General features: G+C 39.2%; 1 protein-coding gene across 1 annotated transcript in view; it reads left to right on the top strand.

Moving 5' to 3' along the window:
* Positions 1-1592: 1592 nt before the first annotated feature.
* Positions 1593-19423, top strand: part of LOC311294201 (neuronal migration protein doublecortin-like) — a 43201-nt gene continuing 25370 nt past the window's right edge. The window contains exons 1-3 of the mRNA XM_084414922.1: positions 1593-1698; positions 12567-12997; positions 16208-16542. Of these exons, the coding sequence (XP_084271048.1) occupies positions 12607-12997; positions 16208-16542 (726 nt within the window). The 5' untranslated portion in view covers positions 1593-1698; positions 12567-12606. The remainder of the gene's footprint in view (positions 1699-12566; positions 12998-16207; positions 16543-19423) is intronic.

The raw sequence follows: 19423 nt of genomic DNA on the forward strand, positions 1-19423 counted from the left end.
CCAACCAAATGGACAATGGTTGACATTAATTGTACTTTCAATACTTTATTAAACATAAAAAAATTAAACAATTGTTAGCTAATGACACATAAAACATGTCACTTCTGTTGTTGTACATTAATATATCATTATTATTTTCATGCCACTCTCCTGTGCCAGATGCTACATTATATGCTGTTTAATGTGGTTGAAAATATGTACAAAGTGATTCGTTTTGTTTTATATTTTTCTGTAAAATTGTTATTTGTAAGTTTATCAATTCAAAGTAATGTATATCTATTTTTAAAAAACAACTCTAGTAAGCAGTGGCATTAGTGTCACTGACAATATACAAGTTCTGGTCCTGGATGATAATGAATATAGTTTCATCTAGACTAAAATCTGTGCACAGCCTACCTGTGTTGAAAATAATTAGGAAATTTGCTTGGTAAAAATCATAGAACATTGTATTGCTCAAATTCATGTGGCCAATATGCAAACATAGGTCTAAACTACATCAAGGAATTCAAATTTGGTCAGAATTGCTCATGTAAACGAAGGTAAACAGCCACCAATATGCAAACATAGGATTAAAGTAGATCAAGGAATAAAAAAAATAAAAAATCAGTTTTCCCCACAATCTCCCTTTGTTTCTTAAAGTGAAAATGATGTGAACCCAAGTATGGTAACCCATACTTAGAAATTGTCCTCTGCATTTTACCCATCCAATTTAGTGCACACACATTAGGAGTAGTGAGTGGTGAACACAAGCCCGGAGCAGTGGACAGCTATTTTCCTGTGGCGCCCGGGGAGCGATTGGGGGTTAGGAGCCTTGCTCAAAGGCACCCCAGTCATTTCCTGCTGGTATTGAGAATCAAACCCGCAACATTGGGTTACCAGTCTGAGGCCCTGTCCCAAATGGCACCCTAAACACTCTCAGTTTTCCTACGAGTCTGCACTTTCTTGACATAATTTGACTGTCGGCAAAAGTGCGCATTGAGGGCACATCTCAACTGCAAAGAGGGCGCTCGCGAGCACCCTTCTGACACTTGACAAATGGGACACCCTACGGTCTCATGGACTTAACGGACATGCGCATGCGGCAGCCATTTTAAGTCCACAAGTCTGTAAGGGTATATGAAGTGTGCCATTTGGGACAGGGCCTGACTCTCTAACCATTAGGCCACAACTGCCTTTATTTTCTTCCACTTTCTTCCATTGTTGCAGACAGGAAATGATGTAATGATGTAAAAAAAGAGACAAAAAAAAAGAGGTAATTATTTACTCATTTCAAACAATTTAGGTGAATTAGTCTAAATAACAATTAGGATGATAACTGGATTTTATAAATTATACACACAATGTAGCATTCTTTAGAAAGGTTTTAAGTATTAAGTAGCCTATAGTCAATAATTGTGTAGTCAGCAGTCAATAACATCTTTAACTGCAGCACATTCAGCTTCAAGTTGAGTTAATGACTGGTTAATGGTGTATTAACACATGAATGCAGATGTTTCTGGACGCAGCCTGCAGTGGGTGTTGACTGTGCTCAGTGGGCGTGTGAGAGGCGGCGCTAGGACCGCGCGGTGTGCCGGTAGAGAGGCATCGCAGGCAGAGCAGCTGAAGCGGCAGACAAAGACACGGAGAGCAGCGCGATCCTGCAGCATCCACGCCCACCCACACACACTCACACAGCAGCAGCAGAGCACTGTACCACTGGTAAGTAAAACGCCGGTACACTTTTACTTTAAAAGAAAAACGTGTTGATCGAAACGTATTTCGTGTAGTTATGCTAATGTCTAGTGAGTTACTTTAATGTCAGAAGTATAAAGACACATTTTTGGGAATGTTAGTGGGTGAACAGTCAGGTGGTTCAAGGTTCGAGGCAGCATGCATATATATATATAATTAACCATATGTATGTATCTACATGTAATACATCAACATAAGTGATAATAAAGCAAAATATAGTAATAGGCTATCTCTTACCAGGAACAATTTGCCCTTGTCAAAAAATGCTAAAGGAATGTGTCGCCTACAGGATTTCTAATCTGAAACCTAATGGGATCAAAATAAGAATACTCTAAAAATCAATTAAGATATTATGTCCTGGTTGATGTTGTGTATTTATTATTACAACTGTAATGGAATAACGTCTTGTTACTGGACAGTTAAGAGAAATCACAAAAAAAAAAAAAAAAAAAAAAAATTGTCCTATTGGGAATCCTACAGTAAGTAGGGAGCTATTGGGAGCTATAGTAAGTGTTCTAAAAGATCTGAAAAATATTTTATAATCTTACAAGAAAATTCCTATTAGGGTAATTTTGGGTTAGTTCACGATTGTCTATTTTAAAATTATTCATGTGAAATTGGTAGCAAATGTGAGTGGAACTTTATTGTCTCTGGGAGATTCAAACTGCAGGGTACTCTTCTCTAATACTCAGGAGGTTGCAGTGTGTGTGAGTGTGAAGTATAAGACCCATCCTGAATTTGCTGTAGTGCAGCATGTGCCAAAGAGACACAATGAAACAGGCTCGCAGAGCACTCTGGGCGGGTGTATGGGGGGAGTGGGGTATACGGACTTGCCCCTGGAGACCATTTGCTTTCACTATGACCAATTTTATCCTTCTCATTGTGTGTGATTCTGTGTGTGATGTGCAACTGGACTCTATACACTGCAGCACGGTGTGACATCAGAATTTATTAACCAACAAAAAAACTCAATGGGAAAAGTTGGAACCTGTCATTGTGAAAAAGCAGTATGTCATAAACGGCAAAGAGACATTTGGCTTATGATTACCTTTACTGGAGGTCTTTCCCTTACAAAAGAAGTACCTGGGCAGTACCATGGTGCAGTGATGGTTTTACATGGTACAACCACCATGGTTTTGTTGACAAAAAATGCTTTCTTTATGAAGTAATAGTTTATCTAAAGTCTTTCTTTTAAACAATAAATTGCACAATTAAATGTTAGACAGAAATATGCCCAAGCAGAAAATGAACATGATTAGGGACTGGGGCTTTCAAGCTCCAAAAAGGCAGAAATCACCATAATAGTTGAATTATACGCTATATTCTGAATCTCCTGAAGCCAGACGATAGCTTTGTGTGAAGAACAAACCAACATATATGCTTTTGTTTGGACATTCTGCTAAACGTCTCATTTTGTTTTCCTTGGATAGAAGAACTTGGGTTGACTGTTAATGAGATGAGTGTGAGTAAATGATTTCAGAATTTTCATTTAATAAAAGCAGTGATGGGGCTGTCTCTAATACTGTCATGAACTGGAATGTCTGGATGACACTAGGAATCTTGCTGATTCAGTGCATCTCAATTGCTGGGTTCTGGTGTATGACTGTGCATTTGAGTCATCTCTGCCCATCATGCGTGATGGGGGATGTGTTGGAGCCCTTGTGTCAGCTGTGGACCAGGCCCAATTTCCCTCTGCACCAGTGATGGCCTTATAAAAGCACTCGAGGTGTGTAGTGTGTTTGTGTGACCACAATAAGGATGTAATCCCTCTTTTATTTTTTTACTGGTACAGAGGGACACTGTCCACAGGATTAGACAAATAACAGACCCATAAATCAGCACTAATGCACAACAGGGAGGGGAATATCTGTGGGCCACCTCAGTCATGGGCGTCGCCTCAACATTTTACTCAGGCTTTTGTAATCAAACCTTGGATTGTTCTTTAATGTCACATCTGAGTGTGCATGTCGTTTTCAAATTCTCTCGCTTTCTACGTTTACTGTGTCCTGTGTGTCTTTCGTTTACAGATTTCTCAGCATTATTTTGTGTGTAATCCAAGGTGAGGCGAGAGGGGTAGTAGCCAGGCTTTAATTGGAAAAGCTGCTGCAATCCCTTCTGGCAGTCACACTGGACACAAGCCCATGTCTAAATGCCACAGACCGCCCTATTGGCAAGAAAACCACCCCATACCATTTGTGATAACTAATTACCACAATGCATAATAACAGCTAGCCACTAGAAATTGCTAATGTTAATGATGTTTTTAAATCCTATTGCAGAAATCTTGCTCATGCATACCTCAAATCTGATACCTCAAATTGTGTGGCTTAAAGGGATAGTTCACCCAAAAATTTAAATTCTGTCATAACTCACCCTCAAATCATTCCAAACCTATAAGACTTTCGTTCATCTTCGGAACACAAATTAAGATATTTTTGATGAAATCTGAGAGCTTTCTGTCCCTCCATTGACAGCTACACTTTAACGATTAAAAAAATTGATCGTAAATTGTTATTTAGTCAAAATTTTCTGAAGAGACTTGATCGCTTTATATGATGAACAGATTTAATTTAGGCTTTTAATCACAAATAAACATTGATCAGTGAACATAATCAGAAGTTCAACAGTACTTGCTTGACGCGCAAGAACAAACCTCATTGGTTCTTGCGGAAGCTCAAACGTGTTGCGGAACACAGAATTAACCTCATTGGTTCTCGCACGTCAAGTGAACATGCTTGAGCTTCCGTTTACCACTGATGCGTGAGTTGATGAATGTTTATATGTGAGTAAAAGCCTAAATTCAATCTGTTCATCATATAAAGTGATCGCATCTCTTCAGAAAATGTTGAAAACCGCTCAATTCATATGGATTAGTTTTACGATCTTTTTATGAACTTTTTAAAGTGTCAGTTGCGTAGCTTTCAATGGAAGGACAGAAAGCTAACAGATTTAATCACAAATATCTTCATTTGTGTTCCGAAGATGAACGAATGTCTTATGGGTTTGGAATGACATGAGGATGAGTAATTCACCCATTTTGGGGTTAATTACGCCTTTTAGCTTGTTGAAGAAATGTCCTATTAGAACATCTTAGGAACCACTTAACAATGCTATGTTGACCACTCAGAACACCCTATAGCAGCCACCCAGAACCTAACAACAGCATAACAACCACTCAGAATACCTAAGGTAAAGTTTAAAGAATTGGTCACTGTAAAACCCATATTGACTAATCTAGATATCAAAGTGGATGCATCCCTATCAAGGTCCTATGTGGTTAAAACCTCAGAAAATGACAAAATGTAGTCTGCATAATCACTTTGAATGGTTGGAAAGTAAGTAAATGTGATGGCCTTTTGAGAATGTGCAGGATGAACTCTTTCCTTCGCTCTCTCTGTAGTGCCGTGTTTTGATTTTGGATTGGGTGTGAGGAAGTCAAATAAGCTGACTTGTAGCAACCTAGCTCTCAGAAATCCCATCATTACAGGCTAAAGATAGTGGAGGTCAGGCTGTGGGTGCTGATTAAGGAGCTAATTGAAGTGTCGTCAAGCTAGGTAGCACTGACAAGCGTTTATAGGATTCCTCTAACTAAGTCAATAGAGATGGAAGCACCTTAGGCATTTGACAAGTCCTAAAGGATTTGAATACAGTGGAGGTCTGAAAGTACTGTGAATCTGTGCTATGAATATAATAACAACACATGACAAATATCTTAATCATTTTCCCAAAATACTAATGAGATTACATATAAAGATTAAATGGAGATGTTTGCTTTAGACTCTTGCTTAGTTTTTATCATTCGAGACCACCTCAACCCCCCCACCCACCCCAGTGATATCGCTTATCTCCTCTAAAGCTTCAAAAGCCAACTCAGCGATGCCAACAATGCTCAGATTTGTCAAGATGTCAGGAATCTAATTATCTGAGCTTTGTTATGCACATTAATTGTAATGTAAATTATTTTTTTTTATTAAAGGATTTTTAGGAGAAATACCTGGGACAACAATCCTAGTTAAATTAAACATAACATGAGAATTTTCCTAAGATTTGAAAGAGCAGCCTTCTAACATTTAGATTATTTTTAGTCAACTGTTAATGCCTCTTCTAAAATGCTGATATGGATTTGTAATTTCATATCAAGCCTTAGATTAATAAACCATGCTCTGTGTTTGCTGTGTGTCAACACCGTTATGGATGAGTATCGATTTTTAAGCCTCATCTCAGTCGCTGAGCATTTTTTTATTTTGTAGTGTTTCCCTCACTGAAGTCAACATGTAATCAAAATGGACCCTATTGACTTTCTTGAAACAAATTCCTGTGAATGATTCCATCAGTGTGTGCCATTACAAAGGGGAAAAAAATGTTTTGTAATTTTTCATCGGAATGTAAAACTGAAAATGGCTTTTTGGCTAATGTCACCTAGTCAGTGGACACAACTGATTAATGGTGATTAGCTTGGCACTATTTTAGAGTACTGTTGTAGTAATGCAGCCTTTCTAAAATCTTGTCATTGGTTAACAGTAATTTAATGCTGGTTATTATGTAAGGGATAATGTACATCTATAGCCGGTTAAAGCGGAGGGGTCTTGTATCACCCTGAAGGGATTTATTTTGCGATAACAACTATCTGGATGTACATTATCCCGCTTATTACACGACTACTTGCCACATAAGTAATTCATTAAACACAAAATATTGATTTGAGTTGAAGTACTTTACAAATCTTCCACGAGGAAAAACTGTTTCTAGCAGTTTTGAGCCTAGACAAATGAACACGTTCAAACAAGACAGACATTTAATGTACAATCGTACCAGTTTCTGTCAGGACAACTATCGTCAAATACGATTGACAATTAGCATACAGTTTGGATTGGTGGTATGGTTCTGTTCTGAGCAAGAACTCCCTGCGCATCCATGCAGCCTAGCATGGATAAGAGCAGCAATAACCTCCCTTAGGGTAAACAGAACAGAACTAACATGAATGTATTGCAGATTTCATTAATTCAAGATTTTAAAGTACAACATAATTAGAGAAAGGCCAAATACTGACTGGATGAGGGGAGGAGCTGGGGATGGAGGAGGGTAATTAGCTCCTGAGAAACGCGATAGCTGCTGATAATACTGAAGGAGCTTATATTTGTATACAGTGATAGGTGTTGTATTCCTATAGGTAGAGACTCAGCTGATGCGAGCTTGACTAACGTGACCTGCCAGAACTGACGCTATGCTTAATTATTACACAACTTTTCACCACATAAAAAATGAAGGGGACAAAATTATCGATTTGAGAAGAAACCGTTTTTAAAATCTTATCTGTTTATTCTCTTATAATCCATTACATTGTAAAAAAATCTTTTTAGCAAACAAGACAATCTTCAACAATAATAACATAGGCCTATACTATTCAGGATTTTTCGATTTTCAGATGATCATTTCTTTCACAGACATCTCAGTAACATGTTTCTTGTGTTTAATGGGTTGTAATATGAGCATGTAACTTTACATGTGTACTTTACAACTGCTTACTGATTTGTTACCCAGGTTGTTTGCTGTTGTAAACAATAAAGTAGGTTAATCACTTAAATAGTCTAATACTGCCAGAGCTCTCTCTTTAACTCTGTCATACTTTCTTACTCATGCCAAGCAACTAGGTAAAATCAAGGACAGTTGTAGTGTTTGGCATTTCTGACATCTCATTGTCAAACACTGTAGTTGTAGCTGACGTCTGGAAGAGTTTGGTTCATATTGTGGACATGTCGAGAAGACGCTATTTTCTGCGCTTTGCATGCACTTCCAAAGGACGAAGACTCGGGCTCGAATTACTACGGTAGAACCAACGGCATTACTACTGTTTGTATCACTGCGTATACAAGTGTTGAAGAAGCTTAGTTACTGACACATGCTTTCAGCGGTGGACCAATCACAACAGACTGGGCCATCTGACCAATCAGAGCAGAGTAGGTTCATGGAAAGGATGAAATAACCTTTAAAATACGGTTCTATTGTATACTGGAAGTTTTAAAGGCTTTTATTGAAAAATAAAATTAAAAATTAAAAAAACCACTCAATATATGCAAAGAGTCAGTGTATACCGTGTTGAGCCTTCTTCTTCATAACCTCTGCAGTCCGCTCTGGTATGCTGGATATCAGCTTCAGGACCAAATCCTGACTGACGGCAATCCTTTTTAGTGAGAAAACCTTATTAGTGATCAGAGTTTATCACAATTTGTGGGCTTCTGCTTGTCTACTCGCCTTTTGAGGATTGACCACAGGTACTCTATGGGATTAAGATCAGGGGTGTTGCCTGGCCATGAATCCAAAATTTCAATGTAATGATCTACGAGCCACTTCATTATCACTCTTGCCTTGTGACATGGTGCTCCATCATGCTGGAAAATGGACAGATCATCACCAAATTTCTCCCGACTCAAGGCCGTGAGACTTGCTCATTTGCAATCACGCCACTGGCCTTGCTCCGTTCCACCGGCTCTCGGCCCCGCCCTGTTTGCCACATACCCCCATCGCTCCTTCAAAGCCAGTGGGTACACTCAAGACTGCGCTCTACTCCCCACCTCCAGGGGGCCAGTCACGGCGGCTGCAGCACCTGGGGGTAAGGTGAGACAAGGCGAGAGAAAAGGAAACGGAAGGACGAGGAGAGACAGAGGGGGAGAGAGTAAAAAAAAATTGGATGAAGCCCCTGACTCCTCCAAACCGCCAGCAGCCGCTCCTCCATGCTTAGGTGGACGGAGACGAGTATCCGTCCCCTCGCCGAGCCCTCCAGCTCCACCGCCTCAAGTGTCCTTGGTGGCAGATGCTGCTCTATGCAACTCGATGGCACTGTGACTTCCCCACAGCGGCGAGGGCTCTATCACAGCGCTCCCTCTGTCCTCCAAGGTTTCGGCACCAATGTAACACAAGGTTTAAAGTTTAGGGAAGAAGGAGGCGGAACAAATAAGCGCTCAACATAATACTTTAACTATAAAATAAACAACACAAAATAAAAGTAAATCGGCTGCCCCTCACGGACAACTGCCGCATATAAACATAATAAAAGTAACAACATAAAGCCTCAGGCCTGGTCCTCTCTCATCTTGCACTGTCATTACTCCTTTCATCCTCCCGGAGCAGGTGACGTTTCTTTATTCATGGCAGTGTTTCTGGGCAGAACTGTGAGACAGCCCAATCCCTGAATGAAAAATAACCCCACATATGGATGGCCTCAGGATTTTTCACTGTTGGCATGACACAGGACTCTTTGTAGCGTTCACCTTTTCTTCTCTGGACAATCAAATTTCCAGATGTCCCAAACAGTCGGAAGAGGGCTTTATTAGAGAAATTAGTTTTGCACCAGTCTTCTGCTGTCCAATCTTTTTACTTCCGGCAGAATTCAGTCTATCCTTATTGTTCTTCTTGGAGAGAAGTGACTTCTTTGCTACAATTCTTGACAGTAGGCCGTTGTGCGAAAGTCTTGGCCTCACTGTGTGTGCAGATGCATTCACACCTGCCTCCTGCCAATATTGAGCAGCTCTGCACTGGTGGTGACATGATTCTGTGGCTGACTCCTCAGGAGAAGATGGTCCTGCCACTTGCTGGACACTCTGGGAAGTCCTGAAGCCTTCTTCACTGCAGTTCATCCTCTCTCCTTAAAGTTCTTAATGATCCGGTAAATGGTTCTTTCAGGTACAATTTCCTTTGCTGCAATTCCTTCCGCGTGAAACCATTTTGATGCAAGGCAATGATGGTTGCACATCTTTCTTTTGAGGTAACCATTGCTAACATAAGAACACAATGATTGGAAGCACTTATTCCCTCCTTTTATAGCAATAAATCTGCTCTTATAATCCAATCAGCATGGTAGTGTGATTTCACCTGACTAGTACTCATTCACACTTCCTAGTGTGCTGATAATATAATTAGTGAAATGATGTTAGCTGATCATTTTGTACCAGGGCCAAAAAACAGTGACATTTTGTTTTTTTGTGAAGTAATTAACAATCTCAACAAACCTCATGATTTGATGTACCATTCATGTCCATGGCACAAACTACACAAATTATGCGTTAAGTTTTATACTTAGCTGTTTGAAGGTGGGTGAAAAACTTGTTTTAGGAAGTATTAAAATGAAATGGATGGAATCAAACATGGATAGCGATGAGTTAAACTCCCAGTATGGCAGTAATCCATTTCCATTATTAGAGGGGTTGTATTGTTATTTAAGTGACTGTCCCTCTCCAGGCGGAATTTAAACAAAACCTTTAATCGACCAAATCCAGGACACGGTGTGATATTTGCCAGACAGGGAATAGGGAGCAGGGCTATTGACAGCTGGCGGTTCTGCAGACAAAAAGAGTTAAAAACATATCAGGACATTGATGAGTAGTTATTGATTTGGCTTTGAATAGGAGTCTCTCTCTCTCTCTCTCTCTCTCTCTCTCTATGTGTGTGTGTGTGTGTGTGTTTTGTGTGTAATATGAGGTGGTGTAGCTTTATTGATCCATTTTTGGTTTGGGGGGGTATGGGGGAATATTTTGAGGGAATGTGTGCTCAGATGAGAGAGTGCGGTAACAGAATGAGAATATTGACCAATTGCTGGGACAGCAGAAGGGGTGGGAGGGGCAAGTATAAGTTGTAAAAGTCTTGTTGGGGGCAGGAGACCTCAGTGACAAAGAAATGGACAGATGACCACTGTTTATTGAAATCAGATGGGGCATATGCTAGTCACACACACACACACACACACACACACACGCACACACACACGCACGCACGCACGCACGCACGCACGCACGCACGCACGCACGCACACACACACACACACACTCTGTGACTGGTTTACTATCTTTGTGGGGACTCTCCATAGACTTAATGGTGTAATGGTGGACAAACTGTATATTCTATCCCCTCATACTATATAACCCTTTATATATCCCTACTTCTAAACCTACCCATCACATAAATCTTTCTGCTATTTTATATTTCCAAAAAAGATCATTCTGTATGATTTATAATCTTGTTTCCTCATGGGGACCAAAAAAAAAAAAGATGTCCCCATAATGTCAAAATGTACTTGTATTATTATACTTGTGGGAACATTTGGTCCACATAATGTAGGGAATATCACCACACATGTGTGTGTCTAGCACTTCAAATGCATTATTAAACGTGTGCCGTTAGTGTGTTTATGTGAGTGACTTTACATTCTTGCGCTTGCTTAATCACTTTATCCTCGAAGAAAGGGTGATGTGAAAAGATACAGTTGGAACTGCAGCAGAGACAACTGTCCTTTTCTAACACTCTCCTTCTTTCACTTTCTTTTATTTGATGAATGTCTGTTGCTGTAAATGAAGTCACTGTTTTTGGAGGGCTTTTAAAAAATGTGAAATAGACGTATTTTTCATTGCTTTATGTCACAGATCAGACAATTAGCTAATGAATTTCTTGAGGACTGTTGACTGCAGAGTGCATTTAATTGTGGTGCCAAATCAATTACATAATTTTATAAATAATTAGTTAGGTTAGGCATTTTACAAAGTGAAACATGTGGTTCCACCCCATCTTACACTCAGTTTGGTGTTGTAGGTGGTGTGGAAATTACACACTTCACCATGAATGTTCTGTAACTTCTACAGGTAATTCATTATAAAATAAATCAGCCAATAAAACAAACAAACCAGTCAATATTTGATTTCAGTTCTTCAGAAGGTTTCAGTTAATGACATTTAATAGATACATGGGTAATGAATGGAATGTTAATGATCATGTGTGATTTGATGCTGATTGCTGACGTGTAGTTTCTATGCTTCATCTGTGTATCCTTTTAGAAAACATGGCAAGCTTGTGTTGCTGTTGCCATGGATACTGGCAAGTGAGGAACAGTTGATTGATTTAAACGTGGAATATGTTGTTATCAATGCTATAGCATGTGCTGTATAAATGTGTATAAACTCAGTGAACTTGTGTGTATTTCTATGTTCTCAATCTACAGTAAGTGCATTTAAATACTGCCTGATAACTAGTTTAAAGATGACCATACCTTCAGTTTCCTTGTGTTTAGTTTTTTTGGGAAATGACTGTCTCCACAGGGAATTTCTAATAATAGCATATGAGTGACATTGAAATTTGTGTGGGTCTGCTGTATGTAGGCCAATCCATGGTGGAGTGTGTGTTACTCAGAGAGCATGTGTGTATGTGTAGTACTTACTGGATGGTAGGTGTAGACCGAAAAACACAGTTGGTTTCAGTGTTTCAGGTAAAATGTTTTTCGAATGACAGACATTGAGGACAGGTTTCTATTTTACGCCCTATTTGGAATTCTGTCACTTGCTCGTATCTTTGGGTTGTGTTTTTGGAGTGCACTTCAAATTATTCCACAGGTGAATTGAGACCCCCCAAAAAACATAATGATTTTCATGAATTCATCATTTATGATATTTGTATAAATATGATTGGCTATTTGATATATAAAAAAAACTTCTGAGGAATGATTAAGATTTGTACATTCACAATTAAGGGCTAGTTCACCCAAAAATGACAATTCTGTCATTAATTTCTCACCCTCATGTCGTTCCAAACATGTAAGACTTTTGTTCATCTTTGGAACACAAATCTGAGATCTGAGCTTTCTGTCCTCCATTGACAGCTATACAACTCCTACTTTGACACTTCAAAAAGGTCAAAATTCTGAGGTCCAAATTGAATTGTGAGAAAAAAATACCTTTTGTATTTTTACCTTTTTTTTATTATGTGGCGAAAAAAAAGCTTTCTTAAGTTTGCTTTCCCTAGTCAGACCAAAAATAATTCTGTTTGTCTTTTATGTTTTTTTCTCATTCTGTTAGACCCATAACTCCTCAGTACAAGACCTCCTTCACCACCACTATGGATGCCCCCTCTGAACACGTTGCCATGGAGCTGGACTTCGGCCATTTTGATGAACGGGACAAGGCGTCTCGGACCTCACGAGGTGGACGGCCCAACGGCCTCCCCAGCCCCACTCACAGCGCTCACTGCAGTTTCTACCGTACACGCACCCTCCAGGCTCTGACCAATGAGAAGAAGGCTAAGAAGGTACGGTTCTACCGCAACGGCGACCGCTACTTCAAGGGCATCGTGTATGCAGTGGCCAGTGACCGTTTCCGCACATTTGATGCGCTTCTGGCTGACCTGACCCGCTCTCTGTCTGACCACATCAACCTGCCACAGGGGGTCAGATACATCTTCACCATCGACGGATCACTGAAGATCACCAATCTGGATGAGCTCGAGGAAGGTGAGTGTTTTGAGTTAGGCATTTTTGTATTTATGCTTATGTTAACCATAATGTTTATTCTCTTTATCATTCATAATTTGCATAGTATTGTTAAGCAAAAAATCTCTGCTTAAGCAGTTAGCCTAAGAAACATCCACAGAGATGTCAGACTAAATACATTTTAAAATACATGTCATGAAATGTGAATTCATGTTGGTTGATTTACCAAAAAAGACTTTTAAACTGCTCTGACCACTGAAACACCTGATCATGAGCCGCACATGTGTAACAGTGTTGAACACAGTGCCACGCTTGACTCTGAAACTCACAGCACATATTTATTTGTTACTACTGTAAAGCTTTATTCAATAATTATAGGATCTCATTCAATGCTTTCAGAATCTTTACTTTTTAAAATAATTTTGTTTCTGTATTTTTAAAATGAACATATTTTAAAGACAGTATATGTATTGGACAAAAATGATTTATTTTATTTATCAAAATATATATTTATACGATTTTGAAACAAACAAACCACTTTTTTAATTTGTTTTCACACAAAATGTGTTGCTCTATCAATGTAAAAAAAAAAAAAAAAAAAATGCAATCATACGCTATGGGGGTAGTGAAAAGCACATTTTTCTTAAGGTGTGCCTTTAGCCCCGTTGTACCCTATTAGTGTGTGACGAGCACTAAACCAGTTGTTAGTAAAACACACACACTGCCCACCTGCACTAAGCTCTCCAAGAGCTAAAAGCAGATTGGTTGGCCTGTCTGGTTGCCATGCCAACAGTAATGTGCCCATTAAAGGTTGACACCAGCTTTTAATCCTGAACATTCTCACTCACACGTCTAAGACTACTATACCAGTATAAAAGCAAACAAAAATAGCTGAAACTGAGGTTGAAAGCAGAAAACACTTCAACCGAAATTATGTACAAAACAAAATATGAAAGAAGTATGTTCAGGCTGAATAAATTGCGGTTATTAGTTTAGAACTAACAACTGTTTAAGGAATATCAATACAATACCACCTTCCAGGTCATGAAAATATGGAACATGTCCAATGTACACATGCAAAGTGGCTTGTTTTCAACATTGCTATTTGGAAAACAAAAATAGCTATTTTGCATAATTTAACTTAAACTTAAAAACCACAGAGTAGGCTAGTGTTTTCAAAATGTGTCGCTCATGTATGCTAACATTTTAGAGACACGGGTCAAAGATCAGAGGGCTTAGCAGTCATTCAGTCCGTGAAACATGGTAATTACTTGGTAATCCAGCTCTTAAATTGTATGGAGTCAATGCTAGTGCACTTCTCCTGCATGGATAGTTCACATGGGGAAACACATTTTGGATGTACTTTGAGTCGGGTTGTATGATAAATCAGTGATCACAGCTTTATCAGCTAATTGTGGCATAAATGATCAGTGTCAGTCTGATTAAAGCCAGCAAGAAACGGAAGTTGTGATAGTCTTTTCTTCCCTATTGTGACATATATCTGAGTGAAACTGCTTCTCAAACAAGAAGAAATGTTTTGAAAATGACTTGATTTAGTCCATCTGGAATTTATTGGATAGTTGGATGGTTGTGGTTTGCTATTGGTCAGAGAAGAAAAGAGATGTCGCTGTAAAAAGGAGGGGAAATTATTTAGATTAAAGATGACGAGGGCACAATACAGCACTTCTATCATTTAATCTGTAGTGTACCCTCACTTGTTCTTGCGTACTGGCACTTCTCATATGTTGCTGGTACTCTCATCCCCAACAATTTTAGCGATTGGAAGCAGCAAATGTTTTCCACATGAAAAGACAAGACATTCTTCATTACAGAGCAAATCTGCTTTGTCAGTATATGTTGAATTTGTGATGAATCAAGCTGGGAGCAGACAGCAAATAAAGGAGCCTAGAGGAACATGCTCAAAATGTGTGGCACCCAGACACACACACACACACACACACACACACACACACACACTCAACCGTTAAACCGTGTGTTTCTGGAGCTCAGCTATTTGGTGTGTGTATTTTCGTCTGTTGGTGTGATACATCTGCATGTTAACCGCACTACCTTTGCATTTAAGAGTGTGGCACACACACACACACACACACACACACACGTAATACTAATACTATTTTCTACAACCCCTCACAGAAAACTTTTTGAATTTTTATATTTTCATTATTTAGTATGTTTATTAAGCTGTTTTCCTTGTGGGGACCATTGACTGCTCCCCATAGTCACAAATATCCTAAAGGAATGTGTACAGGATTCCTGATGGAATTTGTGGCTTGATTTGGAGGCAATCTTAAAGGATCCTAATGGAATTGATTGTGAAACAATTCCCACATTTACTACAAAGTAAAAGTCCTACAGGATTTTTTTTTTTTGGGGGATATTTAATAATAATATCATATCTCTACTTGTATTGTACTGGAATAATGTTTTGCTCCTGTACAATTAACCCCCCTCCAGGGGTTTTACAGGGTCAGTTTATCCTATTAGTAACCATAATTATTGGGAATAATTGGGAGTCCTATTGGGAACTGTGTTATAAATATGTCAAATCTATTTTTTGTTTGAATCCGATGAAGTCTATATAAAACATTTAAACTTCTGGCTATTAAAACTAATTAGGTCAGGCATTCTCAAGCCACCATAAAGTTTATCTTGACAAACCTTTTCATCAAGTTGTTTTTTTATCAGGACACATCACAAGTCATGCTCAAACTTACATTCACATTCATGCATTTAGCATATTTTATCGTAACTTACAATAGAAGAGCATAATTCGTCACAGAGATAAAAATATTTGCAGCATACAAAGCCACATTTATTAAAAAGCTAGATTAGAAACAAACTAGAGCAGAAGAGAAATACAGAGTAGGAAAAGAAGAGAATTTTATTGATTTATTTATTTGCAAGTGAATTGGTTTTGGAGTGGTTAAGTGCTGGCGGAAAAGGTGTGTCTTCGACTGCTTCTTGAAAGATGTGATTGTTTCAGCAGTTCAGATGGAGGTTGCTGCTCATTCCACTAGAGAGAGCAGAGAGAGTGAAGGTTATGGAAAGCAATTGCATTCCTCATACATCAAAGTAGCAGAACACTGGAAATCAGCAATAGTTGTCATTTGAAACCAAAGCTGTCAAACTAAATGTACTGTAACAGAAATGTGTTGAGCTGTTCAACCAGTCATCTTTCTTTCTCTGTTTCTGTGTTTTCCACCTCTTCAGGTGAGAGCTATGTTTGCGCCTCCGAGAACTACTACAAGAAAGTGGACTACACCAAAAACGTGAACCCCAACTGGTCGGTCAACGTGAAAGCATCAGCCAGCCAGAAGAACATGCTAGCCAACCGCTCCGCCTGTGAGGCGAGGGAGACCAAGGACTTTGTGCGACCCAAGCTGGTGACGGTGATGAGGAGCGGGGTGAAGCCGAGGAAGGCTGTCCGTGTGCTGCTCAATAAGAAGACGGCACACTCTTTCGAGCAGGTGCTCACTGACATCACAGAGGCCATCAAACTCGAGAGCGGAGCCGTGAAAAGGATCTACACACTGGATGGCAAACAGGTATGTGAGGAGTACACTAATACACTTGAATACGCTTGAAAGTGTGAATCCTGGGTTATCTTGCTTCAAGTTTCACACTGCTCATAATTTACCCGGGGGTTAACAATTAATAATAAATAATTGTGTAAGAATAAGATGTTAATTTTAACCTTTGATAATAACACCAGCTGACAGGTTGTCCTGTATGTTTACAGCATTACTTGAGAGAGATGTTTTTCCTTGAGTAAAAATTAACATGTAGGCACTACTGTACCTGATAATTAGCCAAATGAATCAATTCTAAATCAAGATCAGAATCAATCTCAAGCTTTTGAATCAAATCACCTCCTCCACACCACATCCCCCATCCATAATTCTCACTCCGAGCTAAATTCAAAAGTTGGCAGCCCTGGTATTCATAAGCTGTCGTTTCACACGGTACATTCCTAACCTTGGGTTAATGTCCTTATTTGCATATTTGTGGTGTCAGTGTCATTGATTAGACGAACTACGCGACCAGTTTACATAAAAGCTCTAGCATTTCACATCCTTTACGGCCTTTTCTTCACTACAATTGTAGTGTTTTCTGTCACTATTTAACATTTTTCCCATTAAACACTGAAACTACTGTTTAAAGAAGGACTATGCAGTTTTTTTTTAGCTTAATTTACCTTAACTGAACAGCTTCGGAGTCATTGGAATGGTTATATGACTTTTTTGGGGTTGAATGGTGGTCTTCTCGCACCCCCCTAGTGCCTGTGAGCGGGAAAACCACCCTTGCAACTTTGGGCCGGTGTCAGGAAGTATCAGGTCACGCGATGTAACAAATTGCTTTACGGCACTGCACACATACACTATCTAAACATTTATATGCTAGCCTTCTGTGTATCATACCTCAGTGGACATGGCTCCGTGCGTTTGCCGGCTTCTTTGAAAACAAATGCACATGACCAGAGGGAGAAGATGGGAGGGGGGAGAGTCGCCAACGAGTTTTGACGACAATTTTGTCAAATATCTATTCCGAAGCTGTAGGGGGAGCTCTATAGAGAAACCTGCGAGCAAAAAGCGAGAAAACAGCGAAGAAATTGCCAAAACTGCATAGCGCTGCTTTAATATGCAGTGTTTCCGTGACTGTCCAAAACATGTGCATATGAGCCACACGATTGGTTGTCTGTTACTAAGCATCTAAACATAACATTCTGTACAAGCTTGCCACCGTAATGCGGGCTTAACACTATAAAAGAGGTCTCCTGAGTAGGGTTTCATAACCCCGGGTAAAACCTCACTTCTAACTTTCAAGTGTGAAACGTTCCTTTACACAAGATTAAAAGCAGGGTTAAGATTGATGATAACCCGGGGTTAGACACTGTATTCAGAATGTAATAAGTAATAACGATAGAGACAATGATTCAAAATCTCTACCTGTTGACAGATTTCTTCAGGTTTATCACATCTACTAGTACATAGAAGTGTGTTGTATTGTGGGATACAGAAACTCATGCAGGATGATCTGTGGTATACTGCACATTTTGGCAGCTGTAGTAGGTCATCAAGGTATTCCATCAATTTGCACATTGTGCACAGTATATATACTGCAGAAATTGAATGAGAAACATGGAAGTATGCCATTCCGAATGTGAAACATCAGAGTATATGAACAGGTACTCTTTGTTTAGTTTGATTATTTTTATGTTTTTTTTTTTTTTTTTTTTTTAAATGAATTGCCAGTCATTCATAAAAGTAAACCAATGCAACACATACACACACACACACACACACACAGACACACACACACACACACACACACACACACACACACACACACACACACACACACCACACACCACACCACTGCAATAATCAAATTCCACTCAGCTAGGTTTTATGTTTCCTGTGGGAGTCTGCGTTGCAGGCCAAATATAATTTAGCCATTCATTCAACCTCACTAATGGAAGGTTTTGGTTCACAGTATAAACCACAGCCTTTGCCATCATTCAATTATTGTTCTTTAATGCTTCTATTTTATATTTGTGTTCCTGTAAATCATTTTTCTTTGACTCCTGAAATGTTTACTGTCAGCACCAGTAGCCAAAATATTGATTTTCAGCTCCAACTAAAACTCCCCCATCCTCCAAAACCCAGCTAAAACCAGCTTCTGCTTGTTTGGCTAGTTTCATCATTTATGGTCATTAGCTGTTCTAAGCTTGTCTAGATGGTTAATTAGCTGGACTACCAGTAAGTAGATTAGGTTTCAGTTTTAAAAACCTGCTCGCTCTACTGGAAAACTCAATTAAAATCAATTTAAGGTACAAACTGTGTTTTGGAAGATGGTTGCTGGTTACTAGCCAGTCCAAACTGGTCTGGTTTAGGTGGTAGACCAGCTGGTGGGGACCTGACTGAGCTTGTAAACCATTTTAGATCTGCAACAAGCCATGTAAAACCAACATGATTCATTTTACAAGATCTACAGCTCCATATGTATAAAACACTATCAGCTAACTGTGCTGTGTTTATTAATGTGCAGCTGTATGTGTGCTTGCTTTTTGATTTGGATCATTGGATCTTTAATCCTTTACGTCTGCTTCACTTTGATATCATCATTAATTGCAGCTGTAACATGCATCTGCAGAGCAGGAGGGACGTGACCCTCTTTTAACCTTTTGCTTTTCTCTTTCTTTGTTCTCCTTTTCTGTCAGTCTCGTCTACTGTATCCCTCCTTCATTTTATTAACATTTACATAAGCATGTTCTCTTTCCCCGTTTATCTCACTCTGTCCTTCCTGAGTATCCTTTGTATTTGCTCACTCAAGCAGAACTGTTCCATAATGAGTTCTTAAGAACCGGATTCTGAACTGCAAAATTCAGATAAGATGAAAATCCAGACTTCTACCCACAATTCAAAG

The sequence above is a fragment of the Rutilus rutilus genome (genome assembly GCF_951802725.1).
Source record: "Rutilus rutilus genome assembly, chromosome: 7".
Lineage (NCBI taxonomy): Eukaryota > Metazoa > Chordata > Actinopteri > Cypriniformes > Leuciscidae > Rutilus > Rutilus rutilus.